The 19,095-nt window shown below is 38.5% G+C and overlaps 1 protein-coding gene across 11 annotated transcripts in view; it reads left to right on the top strand.

The window, feature by feature from the left end:
- Positions 1–19,095, top strand: part of LOC129033637 (putative uncharacterized protein encoded by LINC00467 homolog) — a 76,143-nt gene that overhangs the window by 1,347 nt on the left and 55,701 nt on the right. For 5 of the 11 annotated variants that reach the window (XR_010127758.1, XR_010127760.1, XR_010127754.1 and 2 more), the window contains exons 1-3: positions 6,346–6,480; positions 15,009–15,090; positions 15,224–15,373. Coding sequence is in view for 1 of the 11 variants with exons in the window: in XM_054482501.2 (XP_054338476.1) it covers positions 15,033–15,090; positions 15,224–15,373 (208 nt within the window). In the remaining 10 variants the exon portion in view is untranslated. Of the gene's footprint in view, positions 1–6,321; positions 6,481–7,988; positions 8,075–15,008; positions 15,091–15,223; positions 15,374–19,095 lie in introns of those variants that run through there. The other 6 variants (XR_010127756.1, XR_010127762.1, XR_010127763.1 and 3 more) reach the window with 4 other exon arrangements.

Genomic DNA, 19,095 nt, shown 5'->3' with positions numbered 1-19,095 from the left:
TCAGGTGATCCTTCCACCTCTGCCTCCCAAGTAGATGGGACTACACGCATGCAACACCATGCCCGGCTAATTTTTTTGTATTTTCTGTAGAGATGGGGTTTCACCATGTTGCCCAGGCTGGTCTTGAACTTCTGGGCTCCAGTGACCCGCCCACCTCAGCCTCCCAAAGAGCTACGATTACAGGCGTGAGCCACCACGCCTGGCCTGAATACTCTTCTCTATCCTTACCTTCTTTTCCTGGATAATTCTTGCCCTTCAAGATTCTGCTTTGGCCTCACCTCTGGGATGCCTTCCTAAACTATCCTTTAATCTGTAACCCTACTCCCACACTTCACCCTTAGTAACTGCCCATCGGGTTCATTTTGCCCACTGCCCAAATAGAGCCGATTTATCAAGACAAAGGAATTGTAACAGAGAAAGAGTTTAATTCACACAGCTGGTTGTACAGGAGACTGCAGTTTTATTATTGCTCAAATCAGTCTCCCTGAAAATTCGGAGACTGGGGTTTTTAAGGATAATCTCATGGGTAGGGGGGCAGGTAGTGGGGAGTGCTGACTGGTCCCCCAGGAAATGGGGAGTCAAAGCTGTCCTCTTGTGCTGAGTCAGTTCCTGAGTGGAAGCCACAAGACCATCAGTCTGGGTGGGAGCAGCTGATCCATCCAGGGAGGGGTCTGAAAATACCTTGAGCACCAATCGTAGGTTTTATAGTAGTGATGTTATCCCTAGGAGCAATTGGGGAGGCTTAGAATCTTGTGGCCTCTAGCTGCATGACTCCTAAACCATAATTTCTAATGTCGTGGCTAATTTGTTAGTCCTACAAAGTCTGGTCCCCAGGCAGGAAGGGGGTTTGTTTTGAGATAGGACTGTTGTCATCTTTGTTTCAAAGTAAAACTATAAGTTCCTCCCAAAGTTAGTTCCGCCTACACTCAGGAATGCACAAGAACAGCTTGGGGGTTAGAAGTGAGATGGAGTTGGCTAGGTCAGATCTCTTTCACTGTCATAATTGGCTGTCATAATTTCTGCAAAGGCGGTTTCACCTTCACTATGTCAAGAATCCTTGTTCTGTGCTGTATACTTCCTTGCCCATACCTCAATTGCTCGACTTTTCTTTTTCCAGAAAACAAATGTTGACTACATATTTGTCAGATTGTGTGAGTTACAAATAGAACAGATATTGTCCCTGTCCTCCTCAGACTTCTAATCTGTAGGTCAATCACAAGTAGTACAGAAAACTGATCAGTATGTAAATCTTCCCAGCCTCCCAGCTGACAAAGACTCTGCCTCTCCACTTCTCTCCCCAGTGCCCTAAGAAAGTGTACCTCTCAGACCTGTTCTGGATGTTGGTGATGCAAAATAAGAGAACAGGCAGAAAAACATTTGAAAGATGAGCTCTAAGGGAAAGGTTTATGGAGAGTAGCTAAACAGATCCACATAAGGATTGGGGAGAATTAAAGAAGAAGAGAGGAGAGAATTTGAAACTATGGAAACACTGCAAAAGCAGCCATGGAAATAAGAAAAAACAAAACAAAACAACAAACAGAAACTACAGGAACTGCTGGGAACTGTGACTTGGAGCCTTTTTTATTCTTTTTTCTTTCAAGAGACCCATGCTAAAGACTAAAATACATTTTAAAATTATTTTTGGCTGTTTGAAATATACTTATTTGAAACTCCACGCATAGACTCTATGGCCCCAGAATTTATAAGACATTTGAACAAATTAAGTACATAACAATACAAGTTGTGACAAGTGCCTTGAAGAAAATGACAGAGTACAGGAAAAGATTGATGGGGCTGCTGTGGGGAAAATGTACTAGGGTTGTCAGAGAAGGCCTTAATGCTGAGGTAACACATTATCTCATGTTCATGTGACATGTTTTCTGAATACCCAGCACTTTTCAACATCCTTATAAAGTCTGAGGAATTTCCTATGAGAAAATTTGCCTCCTTGACCCCCTTTGTAGCACAGCAATGTGACCTAGGCCCCACCAAGCAGGCATAGCCAATGCAAAATTTCAACTTGAAAGTGAGCAAGACAGGCCGGGCACCGTGGCTCGCGCCTGTAATCCCAGCACTTTGGGAGGCCGAGGAGGGCGGAGACCAGCCTGGCCAACAGGTGAAACCCCGTCTCTACTAAAAATACAAAAATTAGCCAGGTGTGGTGGCAGGCACCTGTAGTCCCAGCTACTCGGGAGGCTGAAGCAGGAGAATTGCTTGAACCTGGGAGGCAGAGGTTGCAGTGAGCCGAGATCATGCCACTGCACTCCAGCCTGGGCGACAGAGTGAGACTCCGTCTCCAAAAAAAAAAAAAAGTGAGCAAGATGAAGAAGGAAACATGCCTAACTCTGGCTACCAGTGGAAACCGCCAGTGTTTGTGGAAGTTGCAGTTTTGGTGTCAACGGTGGCAGCAGCAATGGATTCTCACTAGATCCTCTAGTGTGCTTGGGTACCGTTGTTTCCACATTTGGCCTCTGGCTCTCCTGGAGATTCTGTGAGCTACATGATTTTTTTTAAAGTCCTTTTCTTTCTCAACCAGAGTGGATTCCGTTGCTTGTAACTAACTGCCTGACCTAATCAAGCTGAAATCTGAAAGATGAGTCAGTCGTGGGAAGAGCTGTCAGGGTGGATCAGTAATCTGAGCAGAGGGCACTGAAGAGTGTTGGCTCAAGGAAAGGAGAAGAGGATAGTGTGGTGGGAGTTTGGTAGAAATCAGGAGAATGATAGTTGATGAGGTTAGAGAGGGAGGCACAGGGTTTAGAACCTGAGGGCTCAGGCCATAGTGAGAAGTTTATGGTTTATGTAAAGTATAATGAAAGTTAACATATTATGGGCAGAGGATGCATGATCTGATTAATGTTTTGTCTCTTAATGTGGAGCACAGATTAGAAGGGAGACAAGAGAGAACATGGGAAGAGTATTAAGGTTAAATCATATTGAAATTGCATTTCATGTCTGTTCCCTTATGAGATCACTGAAGCCGAGAACCATGTCTAATTCAAAAATGCATAGCAGGTGCTCAAACAGTGTATTAAAATGAATGAATACAATAATGCACTGAATTTTTATAACAACTCTGATAGGCAAGTCTTCTGCCCATTCCATAGATGAAAAATCTGGTAAAGAGATCCGAGCATTAGGCACTGTCCTAAGAATGTTACATATATTAACATATTAATCTTACAACAACCTCATGAGGTATATGCTGTATTATCCCCACTTTACAGATGAAACAACTGAGGCACAGAGAGTTTATGTAATAAGCTCTAGGTTACTCAGCTAATAAGTGGTAGTGCTAGGATCTGAATCCAGGCAGTCTGGCCTCACAGGCTCCACTCTTAACCACTACACAGACTGCCTCATATGGATACTGATGAATTCTAAACACACACACACACACACACATATATAAAGATATACCTTTAAATGAGTTAGAAGAGTAACTACTATTCATAGAATAAAAATCAAATATAACTTTCAAACCACTGAAGTGGGAAAAAAACTGGAAAAAGAGACTGTCAAACCAAAGGTAGTAAAGAGAACAGGAAGCATGATACATAGAAAAAAATGAGTGAGATATATCTATGAATAAGTTGTGTTACTATTAACAGGGAGAAATCTCAAATGAGGGGGACACAATCATGCTTTTAAAAAACATACCGAAAACAAAATAGAGCTAATAACTGCATTAGCTTTATAGTCAGAGAAACTCTTGCACACGTGTACCAGGAAACATGTACAAGAAAATTTACTGTCAGCAGTTGGTAACAGCAAAAAAAAACAAAAAACAAAAAAACTGGGGCAAAAAAATAACCTGTGTTGGCATGGAATGGAGCAACAGCAGCTCTCCTGCATTGCTGATGGAGGGTAAGTTGGTACAACCACTGGAGAACAATTTGGCAATATCAAAGTTGAACTGTACAAACCCTTCCACCTTGCAATTCCATTTCTAGACATTATCCTAAGGAAATTCTTACCATATGTCTAAGAAGCTGTGTGCAAGAACTAACTCATGTTACAATGACAGAAATCAGGAATCATTAAATTGCTAGCAACTGGAGAATGGATAAATGGTGGTACAATTATACAATGGAATACTATTCAGCAGTTAAAATAAAACTAGAACTACAGGAATCATCCTGGATAAATTTTACATACATAATTATAGGTGGCAAAAGTAAGTGACATGCATATCATTTATATTAGGTTTAAAAAGCATAAAACAGTACTTTATGTTACTTAACATTGCTACATGTATTTGGAGCATATATAAAAGCTTTCATGGGAATGATAGATACCAAATTCAATGAAGTAGTTAATTTCAGAGAGGAAGAGAGGGAGAATGAGATTGCAGGCAGTTTCACAAGGAGCTCTAACTGAATGTTAAAATCTGAAGCAAATAAGAGAAAATGTTAAAATGGGATAAAGCCAGATGGTCGGTATACAAGTGTTCATTATATTATTTTCTGTAACTGTACATTGTGGTAATATTTCATATTAAACATTTTAAAGGAAAGTTAAGCTTTCAAGATTCTATAAAAAGAACAAACCCAAAGAGATAAGAAGAAATTAATGAAGGCATACATTAATGAAAGAGAAATTACTTTTAAGACAGATTTTATCTATAAAACCAAAAGCTGGTTTGATAAATATGATCAAGAAAAAGACTCCAATACAATATATAAGAATATATACATAAGAATATATAAGAATGGTTGAGAACAATATGAGATTTTTTAAAATGTTAGAAAATGTAGCGGAAATACTTTTTTTTTAAGATGGAGTCTCGCTCTGTCCCCCAGGCTGGAGTGCAGTGGCGAAATCTCGGCTCACCGCAAGCTCCGCCTCCCGGGTTCAAGCCATTCTCCTGCCTCAGCCTCCTGAGTGGCTGGGACTACAGGCGCCCGCCACCACGCCCGGCTAATTTTTCGTTTTCGTATTTTTAGTAGAGACGGAGTTTCACCGTGTTAGCCAGGATGGTCTCCATCTCCTGACCTCGTGATCCGCCCGCCTCGGCCTCCCAAAGTGCTGGGATCACAGGCGTGAGCCACCGCGCCCAGCCAATACTTTTCTAGAAAAAACTAATTTTCTCAAGAAGCAAAAGAAAAAATTCTAGGTATCAATAACGATGGAAGCTATATAAAAAACAAAACTATCCATTAAAATGGCACCACACCCAGAAGGCTTTAAAGATGAGTTCTTCAAAACCTAAGGAATGTATCATTCACACATGCTATGTCTATTCCAGGTCATATAAAAATAAGTTAATCTGTCTGACTCCTAACACAACCTGATACCAAAACTAGACAAGGACAGCAAAAGAAAACCATAAGCCAATCTAACTTATGTGCATACATGAAAATCCAAAATTAAATACACAGCAAATTGCATCCAGCAATATACTGAAAAAAATAATATACCAGGATTCTAAGTTTGGCTCACCATTAGAAAATCTATTATTGTAGTTATTTTATTGTAGAGTAATGGAAAAAAGGCCATACAATCATCTCAAAGACTGATACTGAAAATACTTGGTAAAACTTAGTCATTTGCTGATTTAAAAAAAACAATGATATGGTAAACTACAAAAAGAACATAATTTGCCTATACACCCACTCACACACACACCATAAACCTGCAGAAGATATCTTGAATGAAACCTAAGATGCAATCCAAAATAACTCCTGGTAAGAAATAAGTACCTCCGACTACTATTCAGTGTTGCATTGGATTCTTGGGAAAAGCCAAAATTGTTCTTTACAGATAAATTCTTACCTACAAATCAAAGAGGCCTGCCTGTCAAATTTTTAGAATACGAAAGTTTAGTGAAGTGTCCAGATAGATCAACATTCAAAAGCCATTCTTATATAAGGGTACTAATAATAGTCTATTAGTAAAACAAACTACAATAACAAAAATAGCTACGAAAAAATGTTAAATGCGCACAACAAGCAAACTGCAACGCTTTACCTGAAAAACAAAGGAAGAACTGAATTAATTTAAAAAAATAGCCACATTGCTGGATGGGAATTCTCAATATTGTACTAGTATCCAATCTTGGCAAATCTACAAAAATATGGAATCCCAAACAAATCCCTGGAAATCTTTGCCATTTGGGCGCCAATCTACTAAAGAAATCCACCCCAGGGGGTGAGGTTCCTCACATGTGCGTGAAAAGGCTTCGAGAGGGGTGCAGCCGCGGAAAGAAAAACCTTGGCTTGAGTCCCCGCGCCCCTCCCCTCCCTCGGGGCCAGCAGCCCCTGCCTAAGGCTCCCGCGACCGGAAGAGTCGCTTCCGCTCCCGCCCCGCTCTGTGGCGTAGGCCGGACATTTCTAGTCGACTGTTGCGCTTGCGCGCGCTGTGACGTTCCCTACGCGGTCGGGCGTTGGGTTTCGCGGCGCTCGCCGCATTGGTTGTTCAGTACCTTCTGTCCGGTTGAGGTTGTCAAGTCGGACCAAATAGGTTGTTTCTTTGCAGTTTCCAGTAAGTGACCGTTCCAGCCGGGGCTGTGGCGAGAGTGTGAAGGCAAACCGGTAGAGGCCGCGCCGCCATTTTCTTCCCACCTCACTCTTTCCTCAACCTCCCCTCGGTCACTCCGAGGGGACTGTTGGTACCCCCCCCTCTGCCCAGTCCCCCGCTAATGAGGCCGCTCCCAAGCTCTGAGTTTCCCCAAAAGATGTGTCCTTTGTCATGAAAGCTCTCGTAGCATTTAAGCGCTGATACTCGATGGCCACCGACTTCTCAGATGCACCCTGGAGGGTGTGCTCTTGGCCTGACACTTTTTAGCCCTTCTGCTTCCTACAGTTGTGATGGGCCCTCAGATACTCTCCAGGAAAATGTGATGCCCCCACCACCACTTCTTACTCCAACTTTGTTTGTAACTATGCCCTCTGTTTCAGAATCCTACTGCCTCGTAACAAAAATGTACCAAGGACCATTCCCCTTCACACCCCTCCCTCCCTTCTCAAACCCTTAAGAGTGCCTTAAGAGTAAGGCACCGACCTAAGCACTTTACATGCATTTTATTTAATCTTCCCACGCAGTCCTTAAGTAGGCAGACATGAGAAAATCGAGGCACAGAAAAGTTAAATAATTTGCCCAAGGCAACATAGGTTGGATGTGGTAGGGTTGAAATTTGAATTTGTTGTGTAGCTTAGTCTGGCGTTATTATCATTCATTCCTTTCTGTTTCCCAAATACTGAGTATTCCTTTTTTTTTAGTTGCTTCCACAGAGGAATTTTTTTCCTTAATGCTGTTCAGAGGGTTCTTCTTGAGAAATTTGGTTGTGTCCGAAAACCCTTTTCTCACAGTTCTCCTTAAACAGACCCTTAAGTGTTGTTTTTCCAAATCTAAGCTCTAAACTTAATAATATTTTGCATATCCAAAATGTGCTCATGCTTCCTTAAAAGTACCCCTAAACCAGTACCCACTAACCAGCCCCCTTCCTCTACCTCAATATGACAATGGTTATCACTATTCTCAGCAAACATTTGGGCAACTAGCTTATGTAAGACAATAAAGATAACTGGGGTTTTGAAGAACTCTGAGGTTTAGTTCCGACCTGAAGGAGAAACATGAAAAGGCCTTCTTAAAAAGGCCACATAAAATAGCAGATAAATCCCATCTCGGTTGCACAGAATACAAATTGTATAAAAGCAACTTTGGACAAATCAGGTAAAAGTGCTAGATTTGTTTACTCATCTGTAAAATGTTAGGGTTAGGCTAGGTCACTAAAATATTATAAATCTAAGTTCAGAGAGAGGAGTGATAACTCTCTACTCACTATTGAGGGAGGTCGAGGCTGTAGTTTGTTGTTAGTTGTTTTTTTTTTTTTTTTTTTTTTGAGACAGGGTTCCCACTCTGTCACCCAGCCTGGAGTGCAGTGGCGTGATCAGAGCTGACTGCAGCCTCCACCTCAGCCTCCTGGGTAGCTGGGACTACAGGTGTGCACCACCATGCCTGGCTAATTTTTGTATTCTTTGTAGAGACAGGGTCTCACTATGTTGCCCAGGCTGGTCCTGAACTCCTGGCTTCAAGCAGTGCTCCCACCTTGGCCTCCAAAGTGCTGGGATTACAGGTATGAGCCACTGCATGCCACCTGTAGTGTGTTCTCGATACAGAGACAAGGTTGAAGGATTCAGAGTACAATTTTCTCATTTTGAATATCTGATAAAATCTGTAGACCCTCCATCAACAGAGGATTGGGTAAAGAAAATGTGTGTGTGTGTGTGTGTGTATGCCATGGAATACTATTTAGCCATAAAAAAGTCATGTTTTTCAGCAACATGGATAGAACTGGAAGCCATTATCCTAACCAAAATAACTCAGAAAGCCAAATATCACATGTTCTCACTTAAAGCAGGAGCTGAGAAGCAATGGGCACACGTACATACAAACACTGCAGACTACAAAAGGTGGGAGGATGGGAGGGAGGTGAGGGTTGAAAAGTTACATACTGGGAACAATGCTCACAATTTGAGTAATGGGTACAGTAAAAGTCCAGGCTTCACCACTGTGCAATATGTACATCTAATAATTCTGCCCTTGTACCCTCTAAATATATAAAAATTATGTTTTTCTGAGACAGTCTTGCTTTGTCACCCAGGCTGGTGCAATCTTGGCTCACTGCAACATCCGCCTCCTGGGTTCAAGTGATTCTCATGCTTCAGCCTCCCGAGTAGCTGGGACTATAGGTGTGCACCATCACACCCGACTAATTTTTGTATCTTTAGTAGAGATGGGTTTTGCTACATTGGCCTGGGTGGTCTCAAACTCCTGGCCTAAACAATCAACCCGCCCCCGCCTTCCCAAGTGCTGGGATTACAGGTGTGAGCCATGAGACCCAGCCTAAAAATAAATTTTTTTAAAAAGCTGTAGATCTTGCTCTGAAAATAAAATTCACATCCATAGAACATTTTATGCTTAATTTTAGGAGATTCGTTGACTCCTCCTTCTCAAATTTAAATGTTAAAAACCCTTGATTTAGGGAAAAAGTATTATTCAAAACACCAGAACTAAGCCAGATGTGGAAGACCTTTATCTTGTGGGCAGTGTTGAACCATTTGAGATCTAAAAAGATAAATCTGGTAGCAGTATGAAAAATGCATGACAGTGGGAAAAAGCAATGAGACTAGTTAAGTGGCAGGGGAATCATTTAGGTAGGAGACTGTGCCAGGCAGTATTGGGAATGAAGAGAAATTAGAAGAAATATTGACAAGGACAAATCAAATATCTGACTGGATATGGAATTGAAAGAAGAAATCAATGATAACAAGGTTTGAGGATCAGTTATGCTGCAGGTCTACCTTGTCTTCAGTATTTTATTGAAGTCATTCCTATAACATCTGTGCTAGTGCTTGCTTCGGTAGCACATATACTAAAATTGGAATGATACAGAGAAGATCAGCAAATAAAAATTTAAGTACAGATTTTAAAAAGAAACAAAAAACATACGTGCTCTAAGAGCACTCCCAACCCAGCAGACATTAAAAAGGATGAGGCAATACACAAACACCTCTGTACTTATAAATTTGATAACTTGAGAGAAATGGGCCACTATCAAAATTACCAAAACTCACCCAGGACAAAATAGGTAAATGAAATAGTCCTATAACTATTAAAGAAACAGAATTTGTGAGAAAAACAGACAAACAAAACAACAACAAAAAACAAACCCTGGCAAGAGTCTTCTTGCCAGGAAGGAAAAAAAAAAAAAGAATAATAACTTTAAAAAAAAAAGCTCCAGGCCCAGATAATTTCACTGGCAAATTTCACCAAACATTCAAGGACGAAAAAATAACAGTTCTCTTACAAGCTCTTTGGATCGTAGAAAAGGAAGAAACACTTGACTCATTTTATGAAGGCAGCATTTTCTGGATACCAAAACCAGATAAAGACAATACAAAAAACAAATCTAAAAGTTAAAATCCCTCATGAACAAAGATACAGCTTCCTCAAAAAATAATAGCAAATTGAATTCAGCAGTATATTAGAAAAATAATACGTCGTGACGAAGTCTCATCCCAGGAATTCAATATTTGAACATCATATAATCCTCCATATTAACAGACTAAATAAGAAAAACTACATGATCCTATTAATAGATGCAGAAAAACACTTAAGAAGATTCAGCGTTCATTCACGATTCTTAAAACTCAGCAAACAAGTAATAGGAGAGAACCTAATAAAAGGCATCGACAAAACCCATAGCTATTGTTATACTTAATGGTGAAGACTGAATGCTCGCTACCCTCCAAGATTGGGAACTAGGCAAGGATGTCTCTTCCACTACTATTTAATATTTTACTGGAAATCCTAGCAATTATAGTAAGTCAAGAAAATGGGAGAAAAAGCATTCTGATTGGAAAAGAAGAAATAAAATTATATTTGCAGATGACAATTATATAGTAAATCTCAAGAAGTCTATTTAAAAAGCTGGTAGAGTTAACAAGTAAATTTAGCAGGTTGCAGGATACAGGCTTAACATACATAATCCTATTTCTACACTAACAATGAACTGTTGGAAACTGACCCACTCTCCTCCCTCACAAATGAAATTCTTAGGTAGAAATCTGACAAAGTATGTGTGGGATTTGGAAACTGACCCAATCTCCTCCCTCACAAATGAAATACTCTGGTATAAATCTAACAAAGTATGTGTGGGATTTGTGTGCTAAAAACTACAAAATGCTGATGAAAGACGACCCATAGTGTTCGTGGATTGGAAAATTCAGTATAGTTAAAATGTCAGTTCTCCCTAAATAGATCCATGAATTTGATTACAGTCAAAGTCCAAGCAAGATTTTTGTAGGCATAGATTACCTGATTATAAAGTTGATAAGGAAAGGTAAAGGCACTAAATTAGCAAAAGAGTTTTTAGAATGAAGAGCAGAGCTGAAGGAGTCACATGACCTGATTTTAAAACCTAAAATTCTTTTTTTTTTTTTTTTTTTTTTTTGAGATGGAGTCTCACTTTGTCCCCCAGGCTGGAGTGCAGTGGCGCGATCTTGGCTCACTGCAAGCTCCGCCTTCCAGGTTCATGCCATTCTCCTGCCTCAGCCTCCTGAGTAGCTGGGACTACAGGCACCTGCCACCACGCCTGGCTAATTTTTTATATTTTTAGTAGAGACGGGGTTTCACCGTGTTAGCCAGGATGGTCTCCATCTCCTGACCTCGTGATCTGCCCGCCTTGGCCTCCCCAAGTGCTGGGATTGTAGGCATGAGCCACAGCGCCCAGCCTAAAATCTAAAATTCTTTAGGAAAACACAGGAAAAAATGTTTGTGACATTGGGTTAGGCAAAGAATTATTAGGTAACAACAAAAGCACTATCTATAAAGAAAAGATCAATTGAATTTCATCAGAAAAATATTTTGCTATATAAAGGATACTGTAAAGAGAGTGAAAGACAAACCATGTTAGGAGAAAATATTTGCAAATCACATACTTGACCAAAGGCTTTTATATCCAGAATATATAAAGGATTTCCAAAACCTGACAAGAAACCAAATAACCCAATTAAAAAAATAGGCAAAAAGTTGGACACTTCGCCAATGATATACAGCTAGCAAATAAGCACGTGAAAATACGTTCGATATCATTAATCATTAGGGAAATGCAAATTAAAACCAGGAGGTAATATTAAAAAGTTATCAGAATGGATAGAATTAAAAAATAATACCAAGTCCTGACAAGGATGTGGAGCAACTAGAACATTCATACATTACTACAGCCAGTTTGGTGAACAGTTGTGCAGTTTCTTAGGAAGGTAAGCATACACTTACTATGTAACCCTGCAATTCCACTTTTGTGTGTTTATCCTAGGGAAATAAAAATTTACTTTAACACAAAAATCTGTAAATGAATGTTTATAGCAGCATTATTTATAATTGCCCAAGATGTCCTAAAAGGTTGGTTCAACATTTGAAAATTAATCAGTGTAATCTACCATATTAGCAGACTAAACAAGAAGAACTGCACGAACTAAATGTCCCTAAGTGAGTGAATGTGGATAAACACAGTGTGGTACATCTTCACAATGGAATGGGACTGGATAAAAAGGAACAAACACTGATATATGCAATAACTTCGATGAATCTCAGGTGTGTTATATTAAGCGAAGGAAACCAATATCAAATGGTTAAATACTTATGATTTCATTTATATGACATTCTGGAAAAGGTAAGACTAAACGGACAGTGAACAGATAGATGAGTGGTTGCCCAGAGTTAAAGGTGGGGGAGAGGGTCTCACTACCAGGGAGTAGCATGAGGAAATTCTTTGGATATTGAAATTATTCTGTATCCTGTTAATGGTGGTTACAAGTATCTATAGATGTGTTAAAACTCTTAATACTGTACACACGTGAATTTTACTGTATATAAATTTGAAAGTAAATTTTACTGAAAAAATTTTTAAGAAAAAAACCAATAGTCTAGAATCTCATTTTAAAAACTCACCCTGACCTCAGTAATTCCTCCAACCACTATGCCATTTTTCTGCTTTCATGGTAAAATATAGTTTATTGTCTTTATTTCCTTACTTCCCAATTCACTCTTTTTAAAAAACTTTTAAAAACATTTATCAACATAATATGTGCGCATGATTAAAAGATCAAATTGCATGTAAGAGTTGATAATGAAAAGCAATAGTCTCCATTCCACCTGCTTTCTCCTCTTTCTGGATCCACATCCCCAGAGACAAACACTTTAAACATTTTTTATGTTTAGTTATTTTGGTGATTATTTCTGCATTTCTGAATAGTATGCCTATACTGTTTTTTCTCAGTCAAATTTATTTATTGTCCTCTGAGTTTCTGCTGTGATAGATGAGGGCTCATCTCAATTACAACAGCCTCTGCTCCTGCTGGCTGCTTTCTCCACAGATTTCATAAAGTGTTTTTATTTTCTCTTTTGTTTACTCTTGTAAACTTAAGCAATTAATCAATATATATAAACACATATTTCTTGTTCTATCACTATCACAAGTTTTATCACTCTCTCTTGATTTCATAGGATATTAGCACTCCCTTCCCGCCACCTTTTCTTTTTCTTCTCCACCTTTCATGTCCTGACAGTTCTGCCTTTACATTTATGGCATTATAATTGGATAAGTTAACTTTTGTTCTATAACTATTATGAACACTTCAGTTCAGTATTTTCCTCTGTAAATTGGATTCACATGTTAAAAACCAATGACAATAGTTAGGCTCAGTGGCTCACATCTGTAATCCCAACACTTTGGGAGACTTAGGAAGGAGGATTGCTTGAGCCCCAGAGTTTGGAGCTGTCATAAGCTATGATTGCACCACTGCATTTCAGCTTGGGCAGCAAAGCAACACCCTGCCTAAATAAATAAATAAGGTAAAAATAAATAAAATGAAAAAATAAAAAACAAACTCAAAACATTTTATTGTGACTTTATAAATATTATTCATTGCAAGTCTCAGGAATGTGCTTAGGTTATATTTCTCTTGAAGTCCATGGTTTTTAGGGAAATGTTGCTAGTTTTCTTGACAACAACTTTGTTAGAACCCATGGATATTTTGTTCTTATTTGGAACTATTGCTCTTGAGTCCTTTGAACTTTATCCTGAGATTTTTTTTCCTTTGAACGCCTGCAGTTTTCCACACTTTTATACTTCTCACCTTTTACTTTCTTTGTTTATTGCTTAACCATCATTTTAATATGACTAGGAAGGAAATCTGGCACCTTGGATGAGAATTCCCACTTACTCTTTGTGTACTTTAAAGGAGGAGATTTATTTACTTTTAAATTTTTGTCAAAATAATATTTACTCATTTTAAAAACCAAAAAGTACTACAGTACTCCATCTAACTTGCCATAGGCAGCTTCCTTCAATTCTTTTAGCTCTTTCTCTAGATATATATTTTAAAATAGTATATTTATAGTGATGTTTCCTAATTTAGACAATACCCACCTTAGACATTATCTTTTAACTGTCAGTTATGAAAGATGAGTATTTAGTACTCCATTTGTGCTGTTTTCCTTTTGTGGTATCATTCAGCCTTGTGGTTCAAATATTGTACTGAAGATTCTCAGGCTTATTACTGTGAGTGCCTTTTCTCTATTCAAATAATCTTTGTCAACATGAAGTAAATAACGTATTTACTTAGTCTCTAGGCATATACTAAATTGCTATTTAGGTATGCCTTGAAAAGAAACTTCTGGGCCGGACACGATGGCTCACGCCTGTAATCCCAGCACTTTGGTAGGCCAAGGCGGGCAGATCATTTGAGGTCAGGAGTTCAAGACCAGCCTGCCCAACATGGTGAAACCCTGTCTCTACTAAAAATACAAAAAAATGAGCCAGGCACGGTGGTGGGTGCTTGTAATCCCAGCTACTCAGGAGGCGGAGGCACAAGAATCACTTGAACCCAGGAGGCAGAGGTTGCAGTGAGCCGAGATTGCACAACTGTACTCCAGCCTGGTTGACAGAGTGAAACTCTGTCTCAAAAAGAAAAACTTTATGATTTTCTGTTCTGTATTTTAGTGGAATATTGTTCCAAACATATTCCTTCCTTAGTGTTGGCATATCTCAGTTAATGGTATTGTTTTCTACCCAATTGATCATGCCAAAATTCTAGAAGTTATCCTTATTTCTTTCTTTCCTTCATAGCCAGTCCACCAGTAATTCTTGGTCATTCTGATTCTTGAATTCAGTCTCTTCTTTCTGTCTCTATTACTACTACTCCTATCCATTTGTTCTCAATAGAATTGTGGTTCTCAACAGTGGTTGCCCCCCAAGGGACAGTTGTTAATGTCTGGAGCCATTTTGGGTCGTCACACATAAAGGTTCTATTGGCATCTAGTGGGTAGAGGCCAGAAATGTGGCTCAACAGCCTAAAATCCATAGGAAAGCCCTTCACAACAAAGAATAATCCAGCCCAAAATGCCAGTGCTGAGGTTGTTATCATTTTTATTTTCTTTGTCCCCAGAAATGTCCTTTTGCATTTTAAATTCTCTAATAATGTGTCAATATTTTGGTTTTATAGACATGGCAGGGAAGTTTAATAGACATGGATAAGAAGTCTGCTCCCAGAAATCCTGAAGATGCCAAGGCTGGCAAATATGAAGGTAGGAGTTTATGCTTGCTTTAAGGCCTTTTGGGTAATTTAAGATACATTTTATAAATTAATGTATATGTTTCTCTCTCATATGTTGCTAATATTTGGGAAAGTAATTGTGTTCCATTTTATATCTCTCTAAGGTAAACACAAACGAAAGAAAAAAAGAAAGCAAAACCAAAACCACCACCGATCCCGACATAGATCAGTGACATCTTTTTCTTCAGATGATCGTATGTTTACTTCTTCCTCATCATCATCTTCAGGAAGCCAGACGGATTCGAGTATTGAAGGTATGTTTATCATCCTGTTAAGGTTTCATATTTATAAGTTAGGTGATTTAGAAAAAAAATACTAAACATCTGTTATAATTTTTGTTTATTCAACTAATATTTATTGAGCATACTCACTATGTACCAGACATAATGGTAAACATGCCATGGTCCCTTCAGACAAGGAACTTTTATTATGTTAAGCAATATTAGGAATGATAGAGGAGTTAAAAAGAATAAAAAAGAAAATACATTAGGTAATAAAACAAGCAAATACTTCATTACAATGCAGGTGAGTGCTATTACTTCACTTGCATATGTCATGGGGGCAAGGAAGGGCTTCAGAGAGGAAATGATTATCTAAACTGAGAGGTGGAGGATGAATAGGCATTTTCAGGCAAAGGCAAGGAAGTGGAATTAGGGAATATTTATTATAGGCTAAAGAAATTGCATGTACTAACCACTATTAACATTTGGGTTCCTAATTCAATATGTGCCAGCTGCAAAGGGAGCTGGGAAAGCAAGATTGGCTTCTTCAGCGCTGATGGTGAAAGGCATGTGGACGAATATTCACTGAACATAGGAAGCGGAATCAGATACTAGGCAATCAAAATATAACAAATGTTCTCCACACTCAACCCTAGACAAGATCAGTTGACTGGCTCACTTTAAATTACTCCTTTGTCTCACCTACCTTTACTCTCTCAAATGTTTGTAAGTTGTGTTGTAATTAATTTTTCTATTGGCTAATTTGGTATTAATAAGTAACCTACTAGTAACTCTGCTTCTTGTTCCATCAACGGTAGTCAATTGTTTTATTCTGTCTTACATAAGTTAAATATATTGGTATCTCTATCCTTTCCTCCATTTTTTTCTCCCCATTGTCTTCTTTTAGGTTTTCAGTAGTTAATATCTACAACAAAAATTGTCTTTTTTTGTTCATAGATTCACTTTAAATCTTTAAGACCAATAATTAGCATTTAAATCACTATCATTATATAAATAGTGTTACTACAGTGCCAAGTCATATGCAAGAATTACATTTCCATTTCATGGATCTAATATTATGATTGCTAGGACTCTCAAAGGAGAATGTTTTAGTCACAGTATCAAGTATATCATTTATATTCTATCAGTTGCTTAAAACCATGCTGTATCTTAGTTTTGCTTCGTATTCAAACCATGACTTTCTTATAGTTTTTGTTTTTCTTAGAGTTTCTAGTTCTCACTCTTGTTTTTTATTGTTGACAAAAAGATCATATAACTGCCATAATGAAAAGATTTTCCATCCTTTTAATTATACTATTCCTTAGAGTTCATTTCTTTTCTCTGGAGATGTTCTTGCCTACCTAGTGTAGTCTAGACCATTTTCTACCCTCAAGGCCTGCTATATCTCTTATCCTAGGATCTCCCCTCACTGGTTTTCTGGGTTGGATCCATTGTTTTCTTAGATTCATGTCTTCCTCTCTTAGTGTTCTGCCTTGACTGTTAGAGTACACTGTCAAATAACTTTTTACAAAATGTTGTCTGGGAAGTAAATTTTCTGAGTCTTGGCATATCTCAAAATGTTATTATTCTACCCTCCCACTAATTGATAATTTCAAAATGATTCTTCCCAAACCCAATTTCCAGAAGCAGGCATTTCAAACTCTTTTAGCAGTCTGTTTTGATATCTATCTCCGATAGATATGATTCCATAATTTGTTTATGTCATCATTTCTACATTTTTCCATTTTAGGCTCTATGAATGATTAGAATTTAGCTCCTTTTTATTTTTTTATTTTTCATTTTTTTTTTTTGAGACGGAGTTTCACTCTGTCCCCCAGGCTGGAGTGCAGTGGCGCGATCTTGGCGCACTGCAAGCTCCGCCTCCCGGGTTCACGCCATTCTCCTGCCTCAGCCTCCCAAGTAGCTGGGACTACAGGCGCCCGCGACCACACCCAGCTAATTTTTTGTGTTTTTAGTAGAGACGGGGTTTCACCGTGTTGGCCAGGATGGTCTCAATCTCCTGACCTTGTGACCTGCCCGCCTCGGCCTCCCAAAGTGCTGGGATTACAGGCGTGAGCCACCGCGCCCGGCCGAATTTAGCTACTTTTTAAACCACTATTTCCCCCTACATTTACTTTCCTCCCCCCATCCACATAAATAGGATTTCATTATTGTAACTTTGATAATTTAATACTTTAATTGTTTTGGCTATGTAGATGCTATGCTGTTCACAGCTGAACCATATAATGGTTCTAGCACAACTTTTTTATTCCTTACAGTTAATTATTATTATTATTATTATTATTTTATTTTATTTATTTTTTTTTGAGATGGAGTCTCACTCTGTTGCCCAGGCTGGTATGCAGTGGTGCGATCTTGGCTCACTGCAACCTCCACCTCCCAGGTTCAAGCGATTCTCCTGCTTCAGCCTCCTGAGTAGCTGGGATTACAGGCGTGTGCCACCACACCTGGCTAATTTTTTCTATTTTTAGTAGAGATAGGATCTCACTATGTTAGCCAGGATGGTCTCGATCTCCTGACTTCGTGATCTGCTTGCCTCGGCCTCCCAAAGTGCTGGCATTACAGGCATGAGCCACCGCGCCCGGTCAATAAAATTTGTTTAGTTTTCTGTGTTTGTGATATGTTGTAGTAGTATAAATTACCTTTGAAAAGGTTCAGACACATCAGGTATTCAGTTAATTCCATTTCGGGATTCTCTCCTAGATCCATTTAACATACTCCATTTGGACTTACTGTTCTCAAGGCCTGTTAAGCAACTGTGATATTAAGTTCTTTTGTCTTCATTCTGGATATATCCTTTACCTCTATTTTGGGTTTGGTCACCCATTTTCTGGATCATATTGTTTCTTCCTCCTTTATTTTCCCCTTATTTTACTGGAGAACCTATAACTTTCAGGAAAAAGATGAGCAGCTAATTCCTATTCAGTTTGTAGTTGTGGGTTTACACTATTAAATGAATTTCTTTTATTGACTTCTGCTTCCAGTAACACAGACCCTCTGTAGAATACCCAGGAGGGATAGGAATGAATCAGAGGTAAGTTGAGCCTTACTGGAATTGTAATCTCATCTCTGCATAGTCCCCGGTTGGGTTTAGATCATCATCCATCATTCTGTTTGCCTAGTGGAGGATAAATAATCTTGAGAGATGGATAACATCATCTAGAATCTCTAGAATTTTTTAATACAGCGTCCATAACTTTTAATAAAAAAATTACTAGATATGTCTACATGACTGAAAAGAGAAAAAAATAGGAACAGCCCTACAGGTAATCCAGATGTTGAGTTAGCTGGCAATGAAGTTTAAATAGTTATGATTATTATATTTAAGAAAATAGAGATTTATGAACTGTAAGAAAGAATCAGGTATAAATTCTGGAATAAAAAATTCATTATCTAAAATTAACAATTTAGATTTTTTCAGTAGATTAGACACACACACAAAAAGAATTAGTAAACTAGAAGTCACGTCAGGAGGGGAAAAAAAAGAAAGATACAGAAGAAAATATTAGAGACATGTGAGACACAGTAATGAGATCTAACATTGTAATTGGAATCGAAGAAGAAAAGAAAAACAAATGAGGAAGAAGCAATATGTAAAAAGAATAATGCCTAAAAGTTTCCCAAAACAGATGAAAGACATCAACTAAAGATTCAAGAAACTGACAACCCCAAGCTGGATAATATAAAACTCACATCGGTAACTTTTGCTTTAGTCAGGAAAATGGTTGTCTTTT

Source organism: Pongo pygmaeus, chromosome 1 (assembly GCF_028885625.2).
Source record: "Pongo pygmaeus isolate AG05252 chromosome 1, NHGRI_mPonPyg2-v2.0_pri, whole genome shotgun sequence".
NCBI classification, from domain to species: Eukaryota; Metazoa; Chordata; class Mammalia; order Primates; family Hominidae; genus Pongo; species Pongo pygmaeus.
Note: the sequence above shows the minus strand (reverse complement) of the source record. Positions and strands in the feature narration are given on the sequence as shown.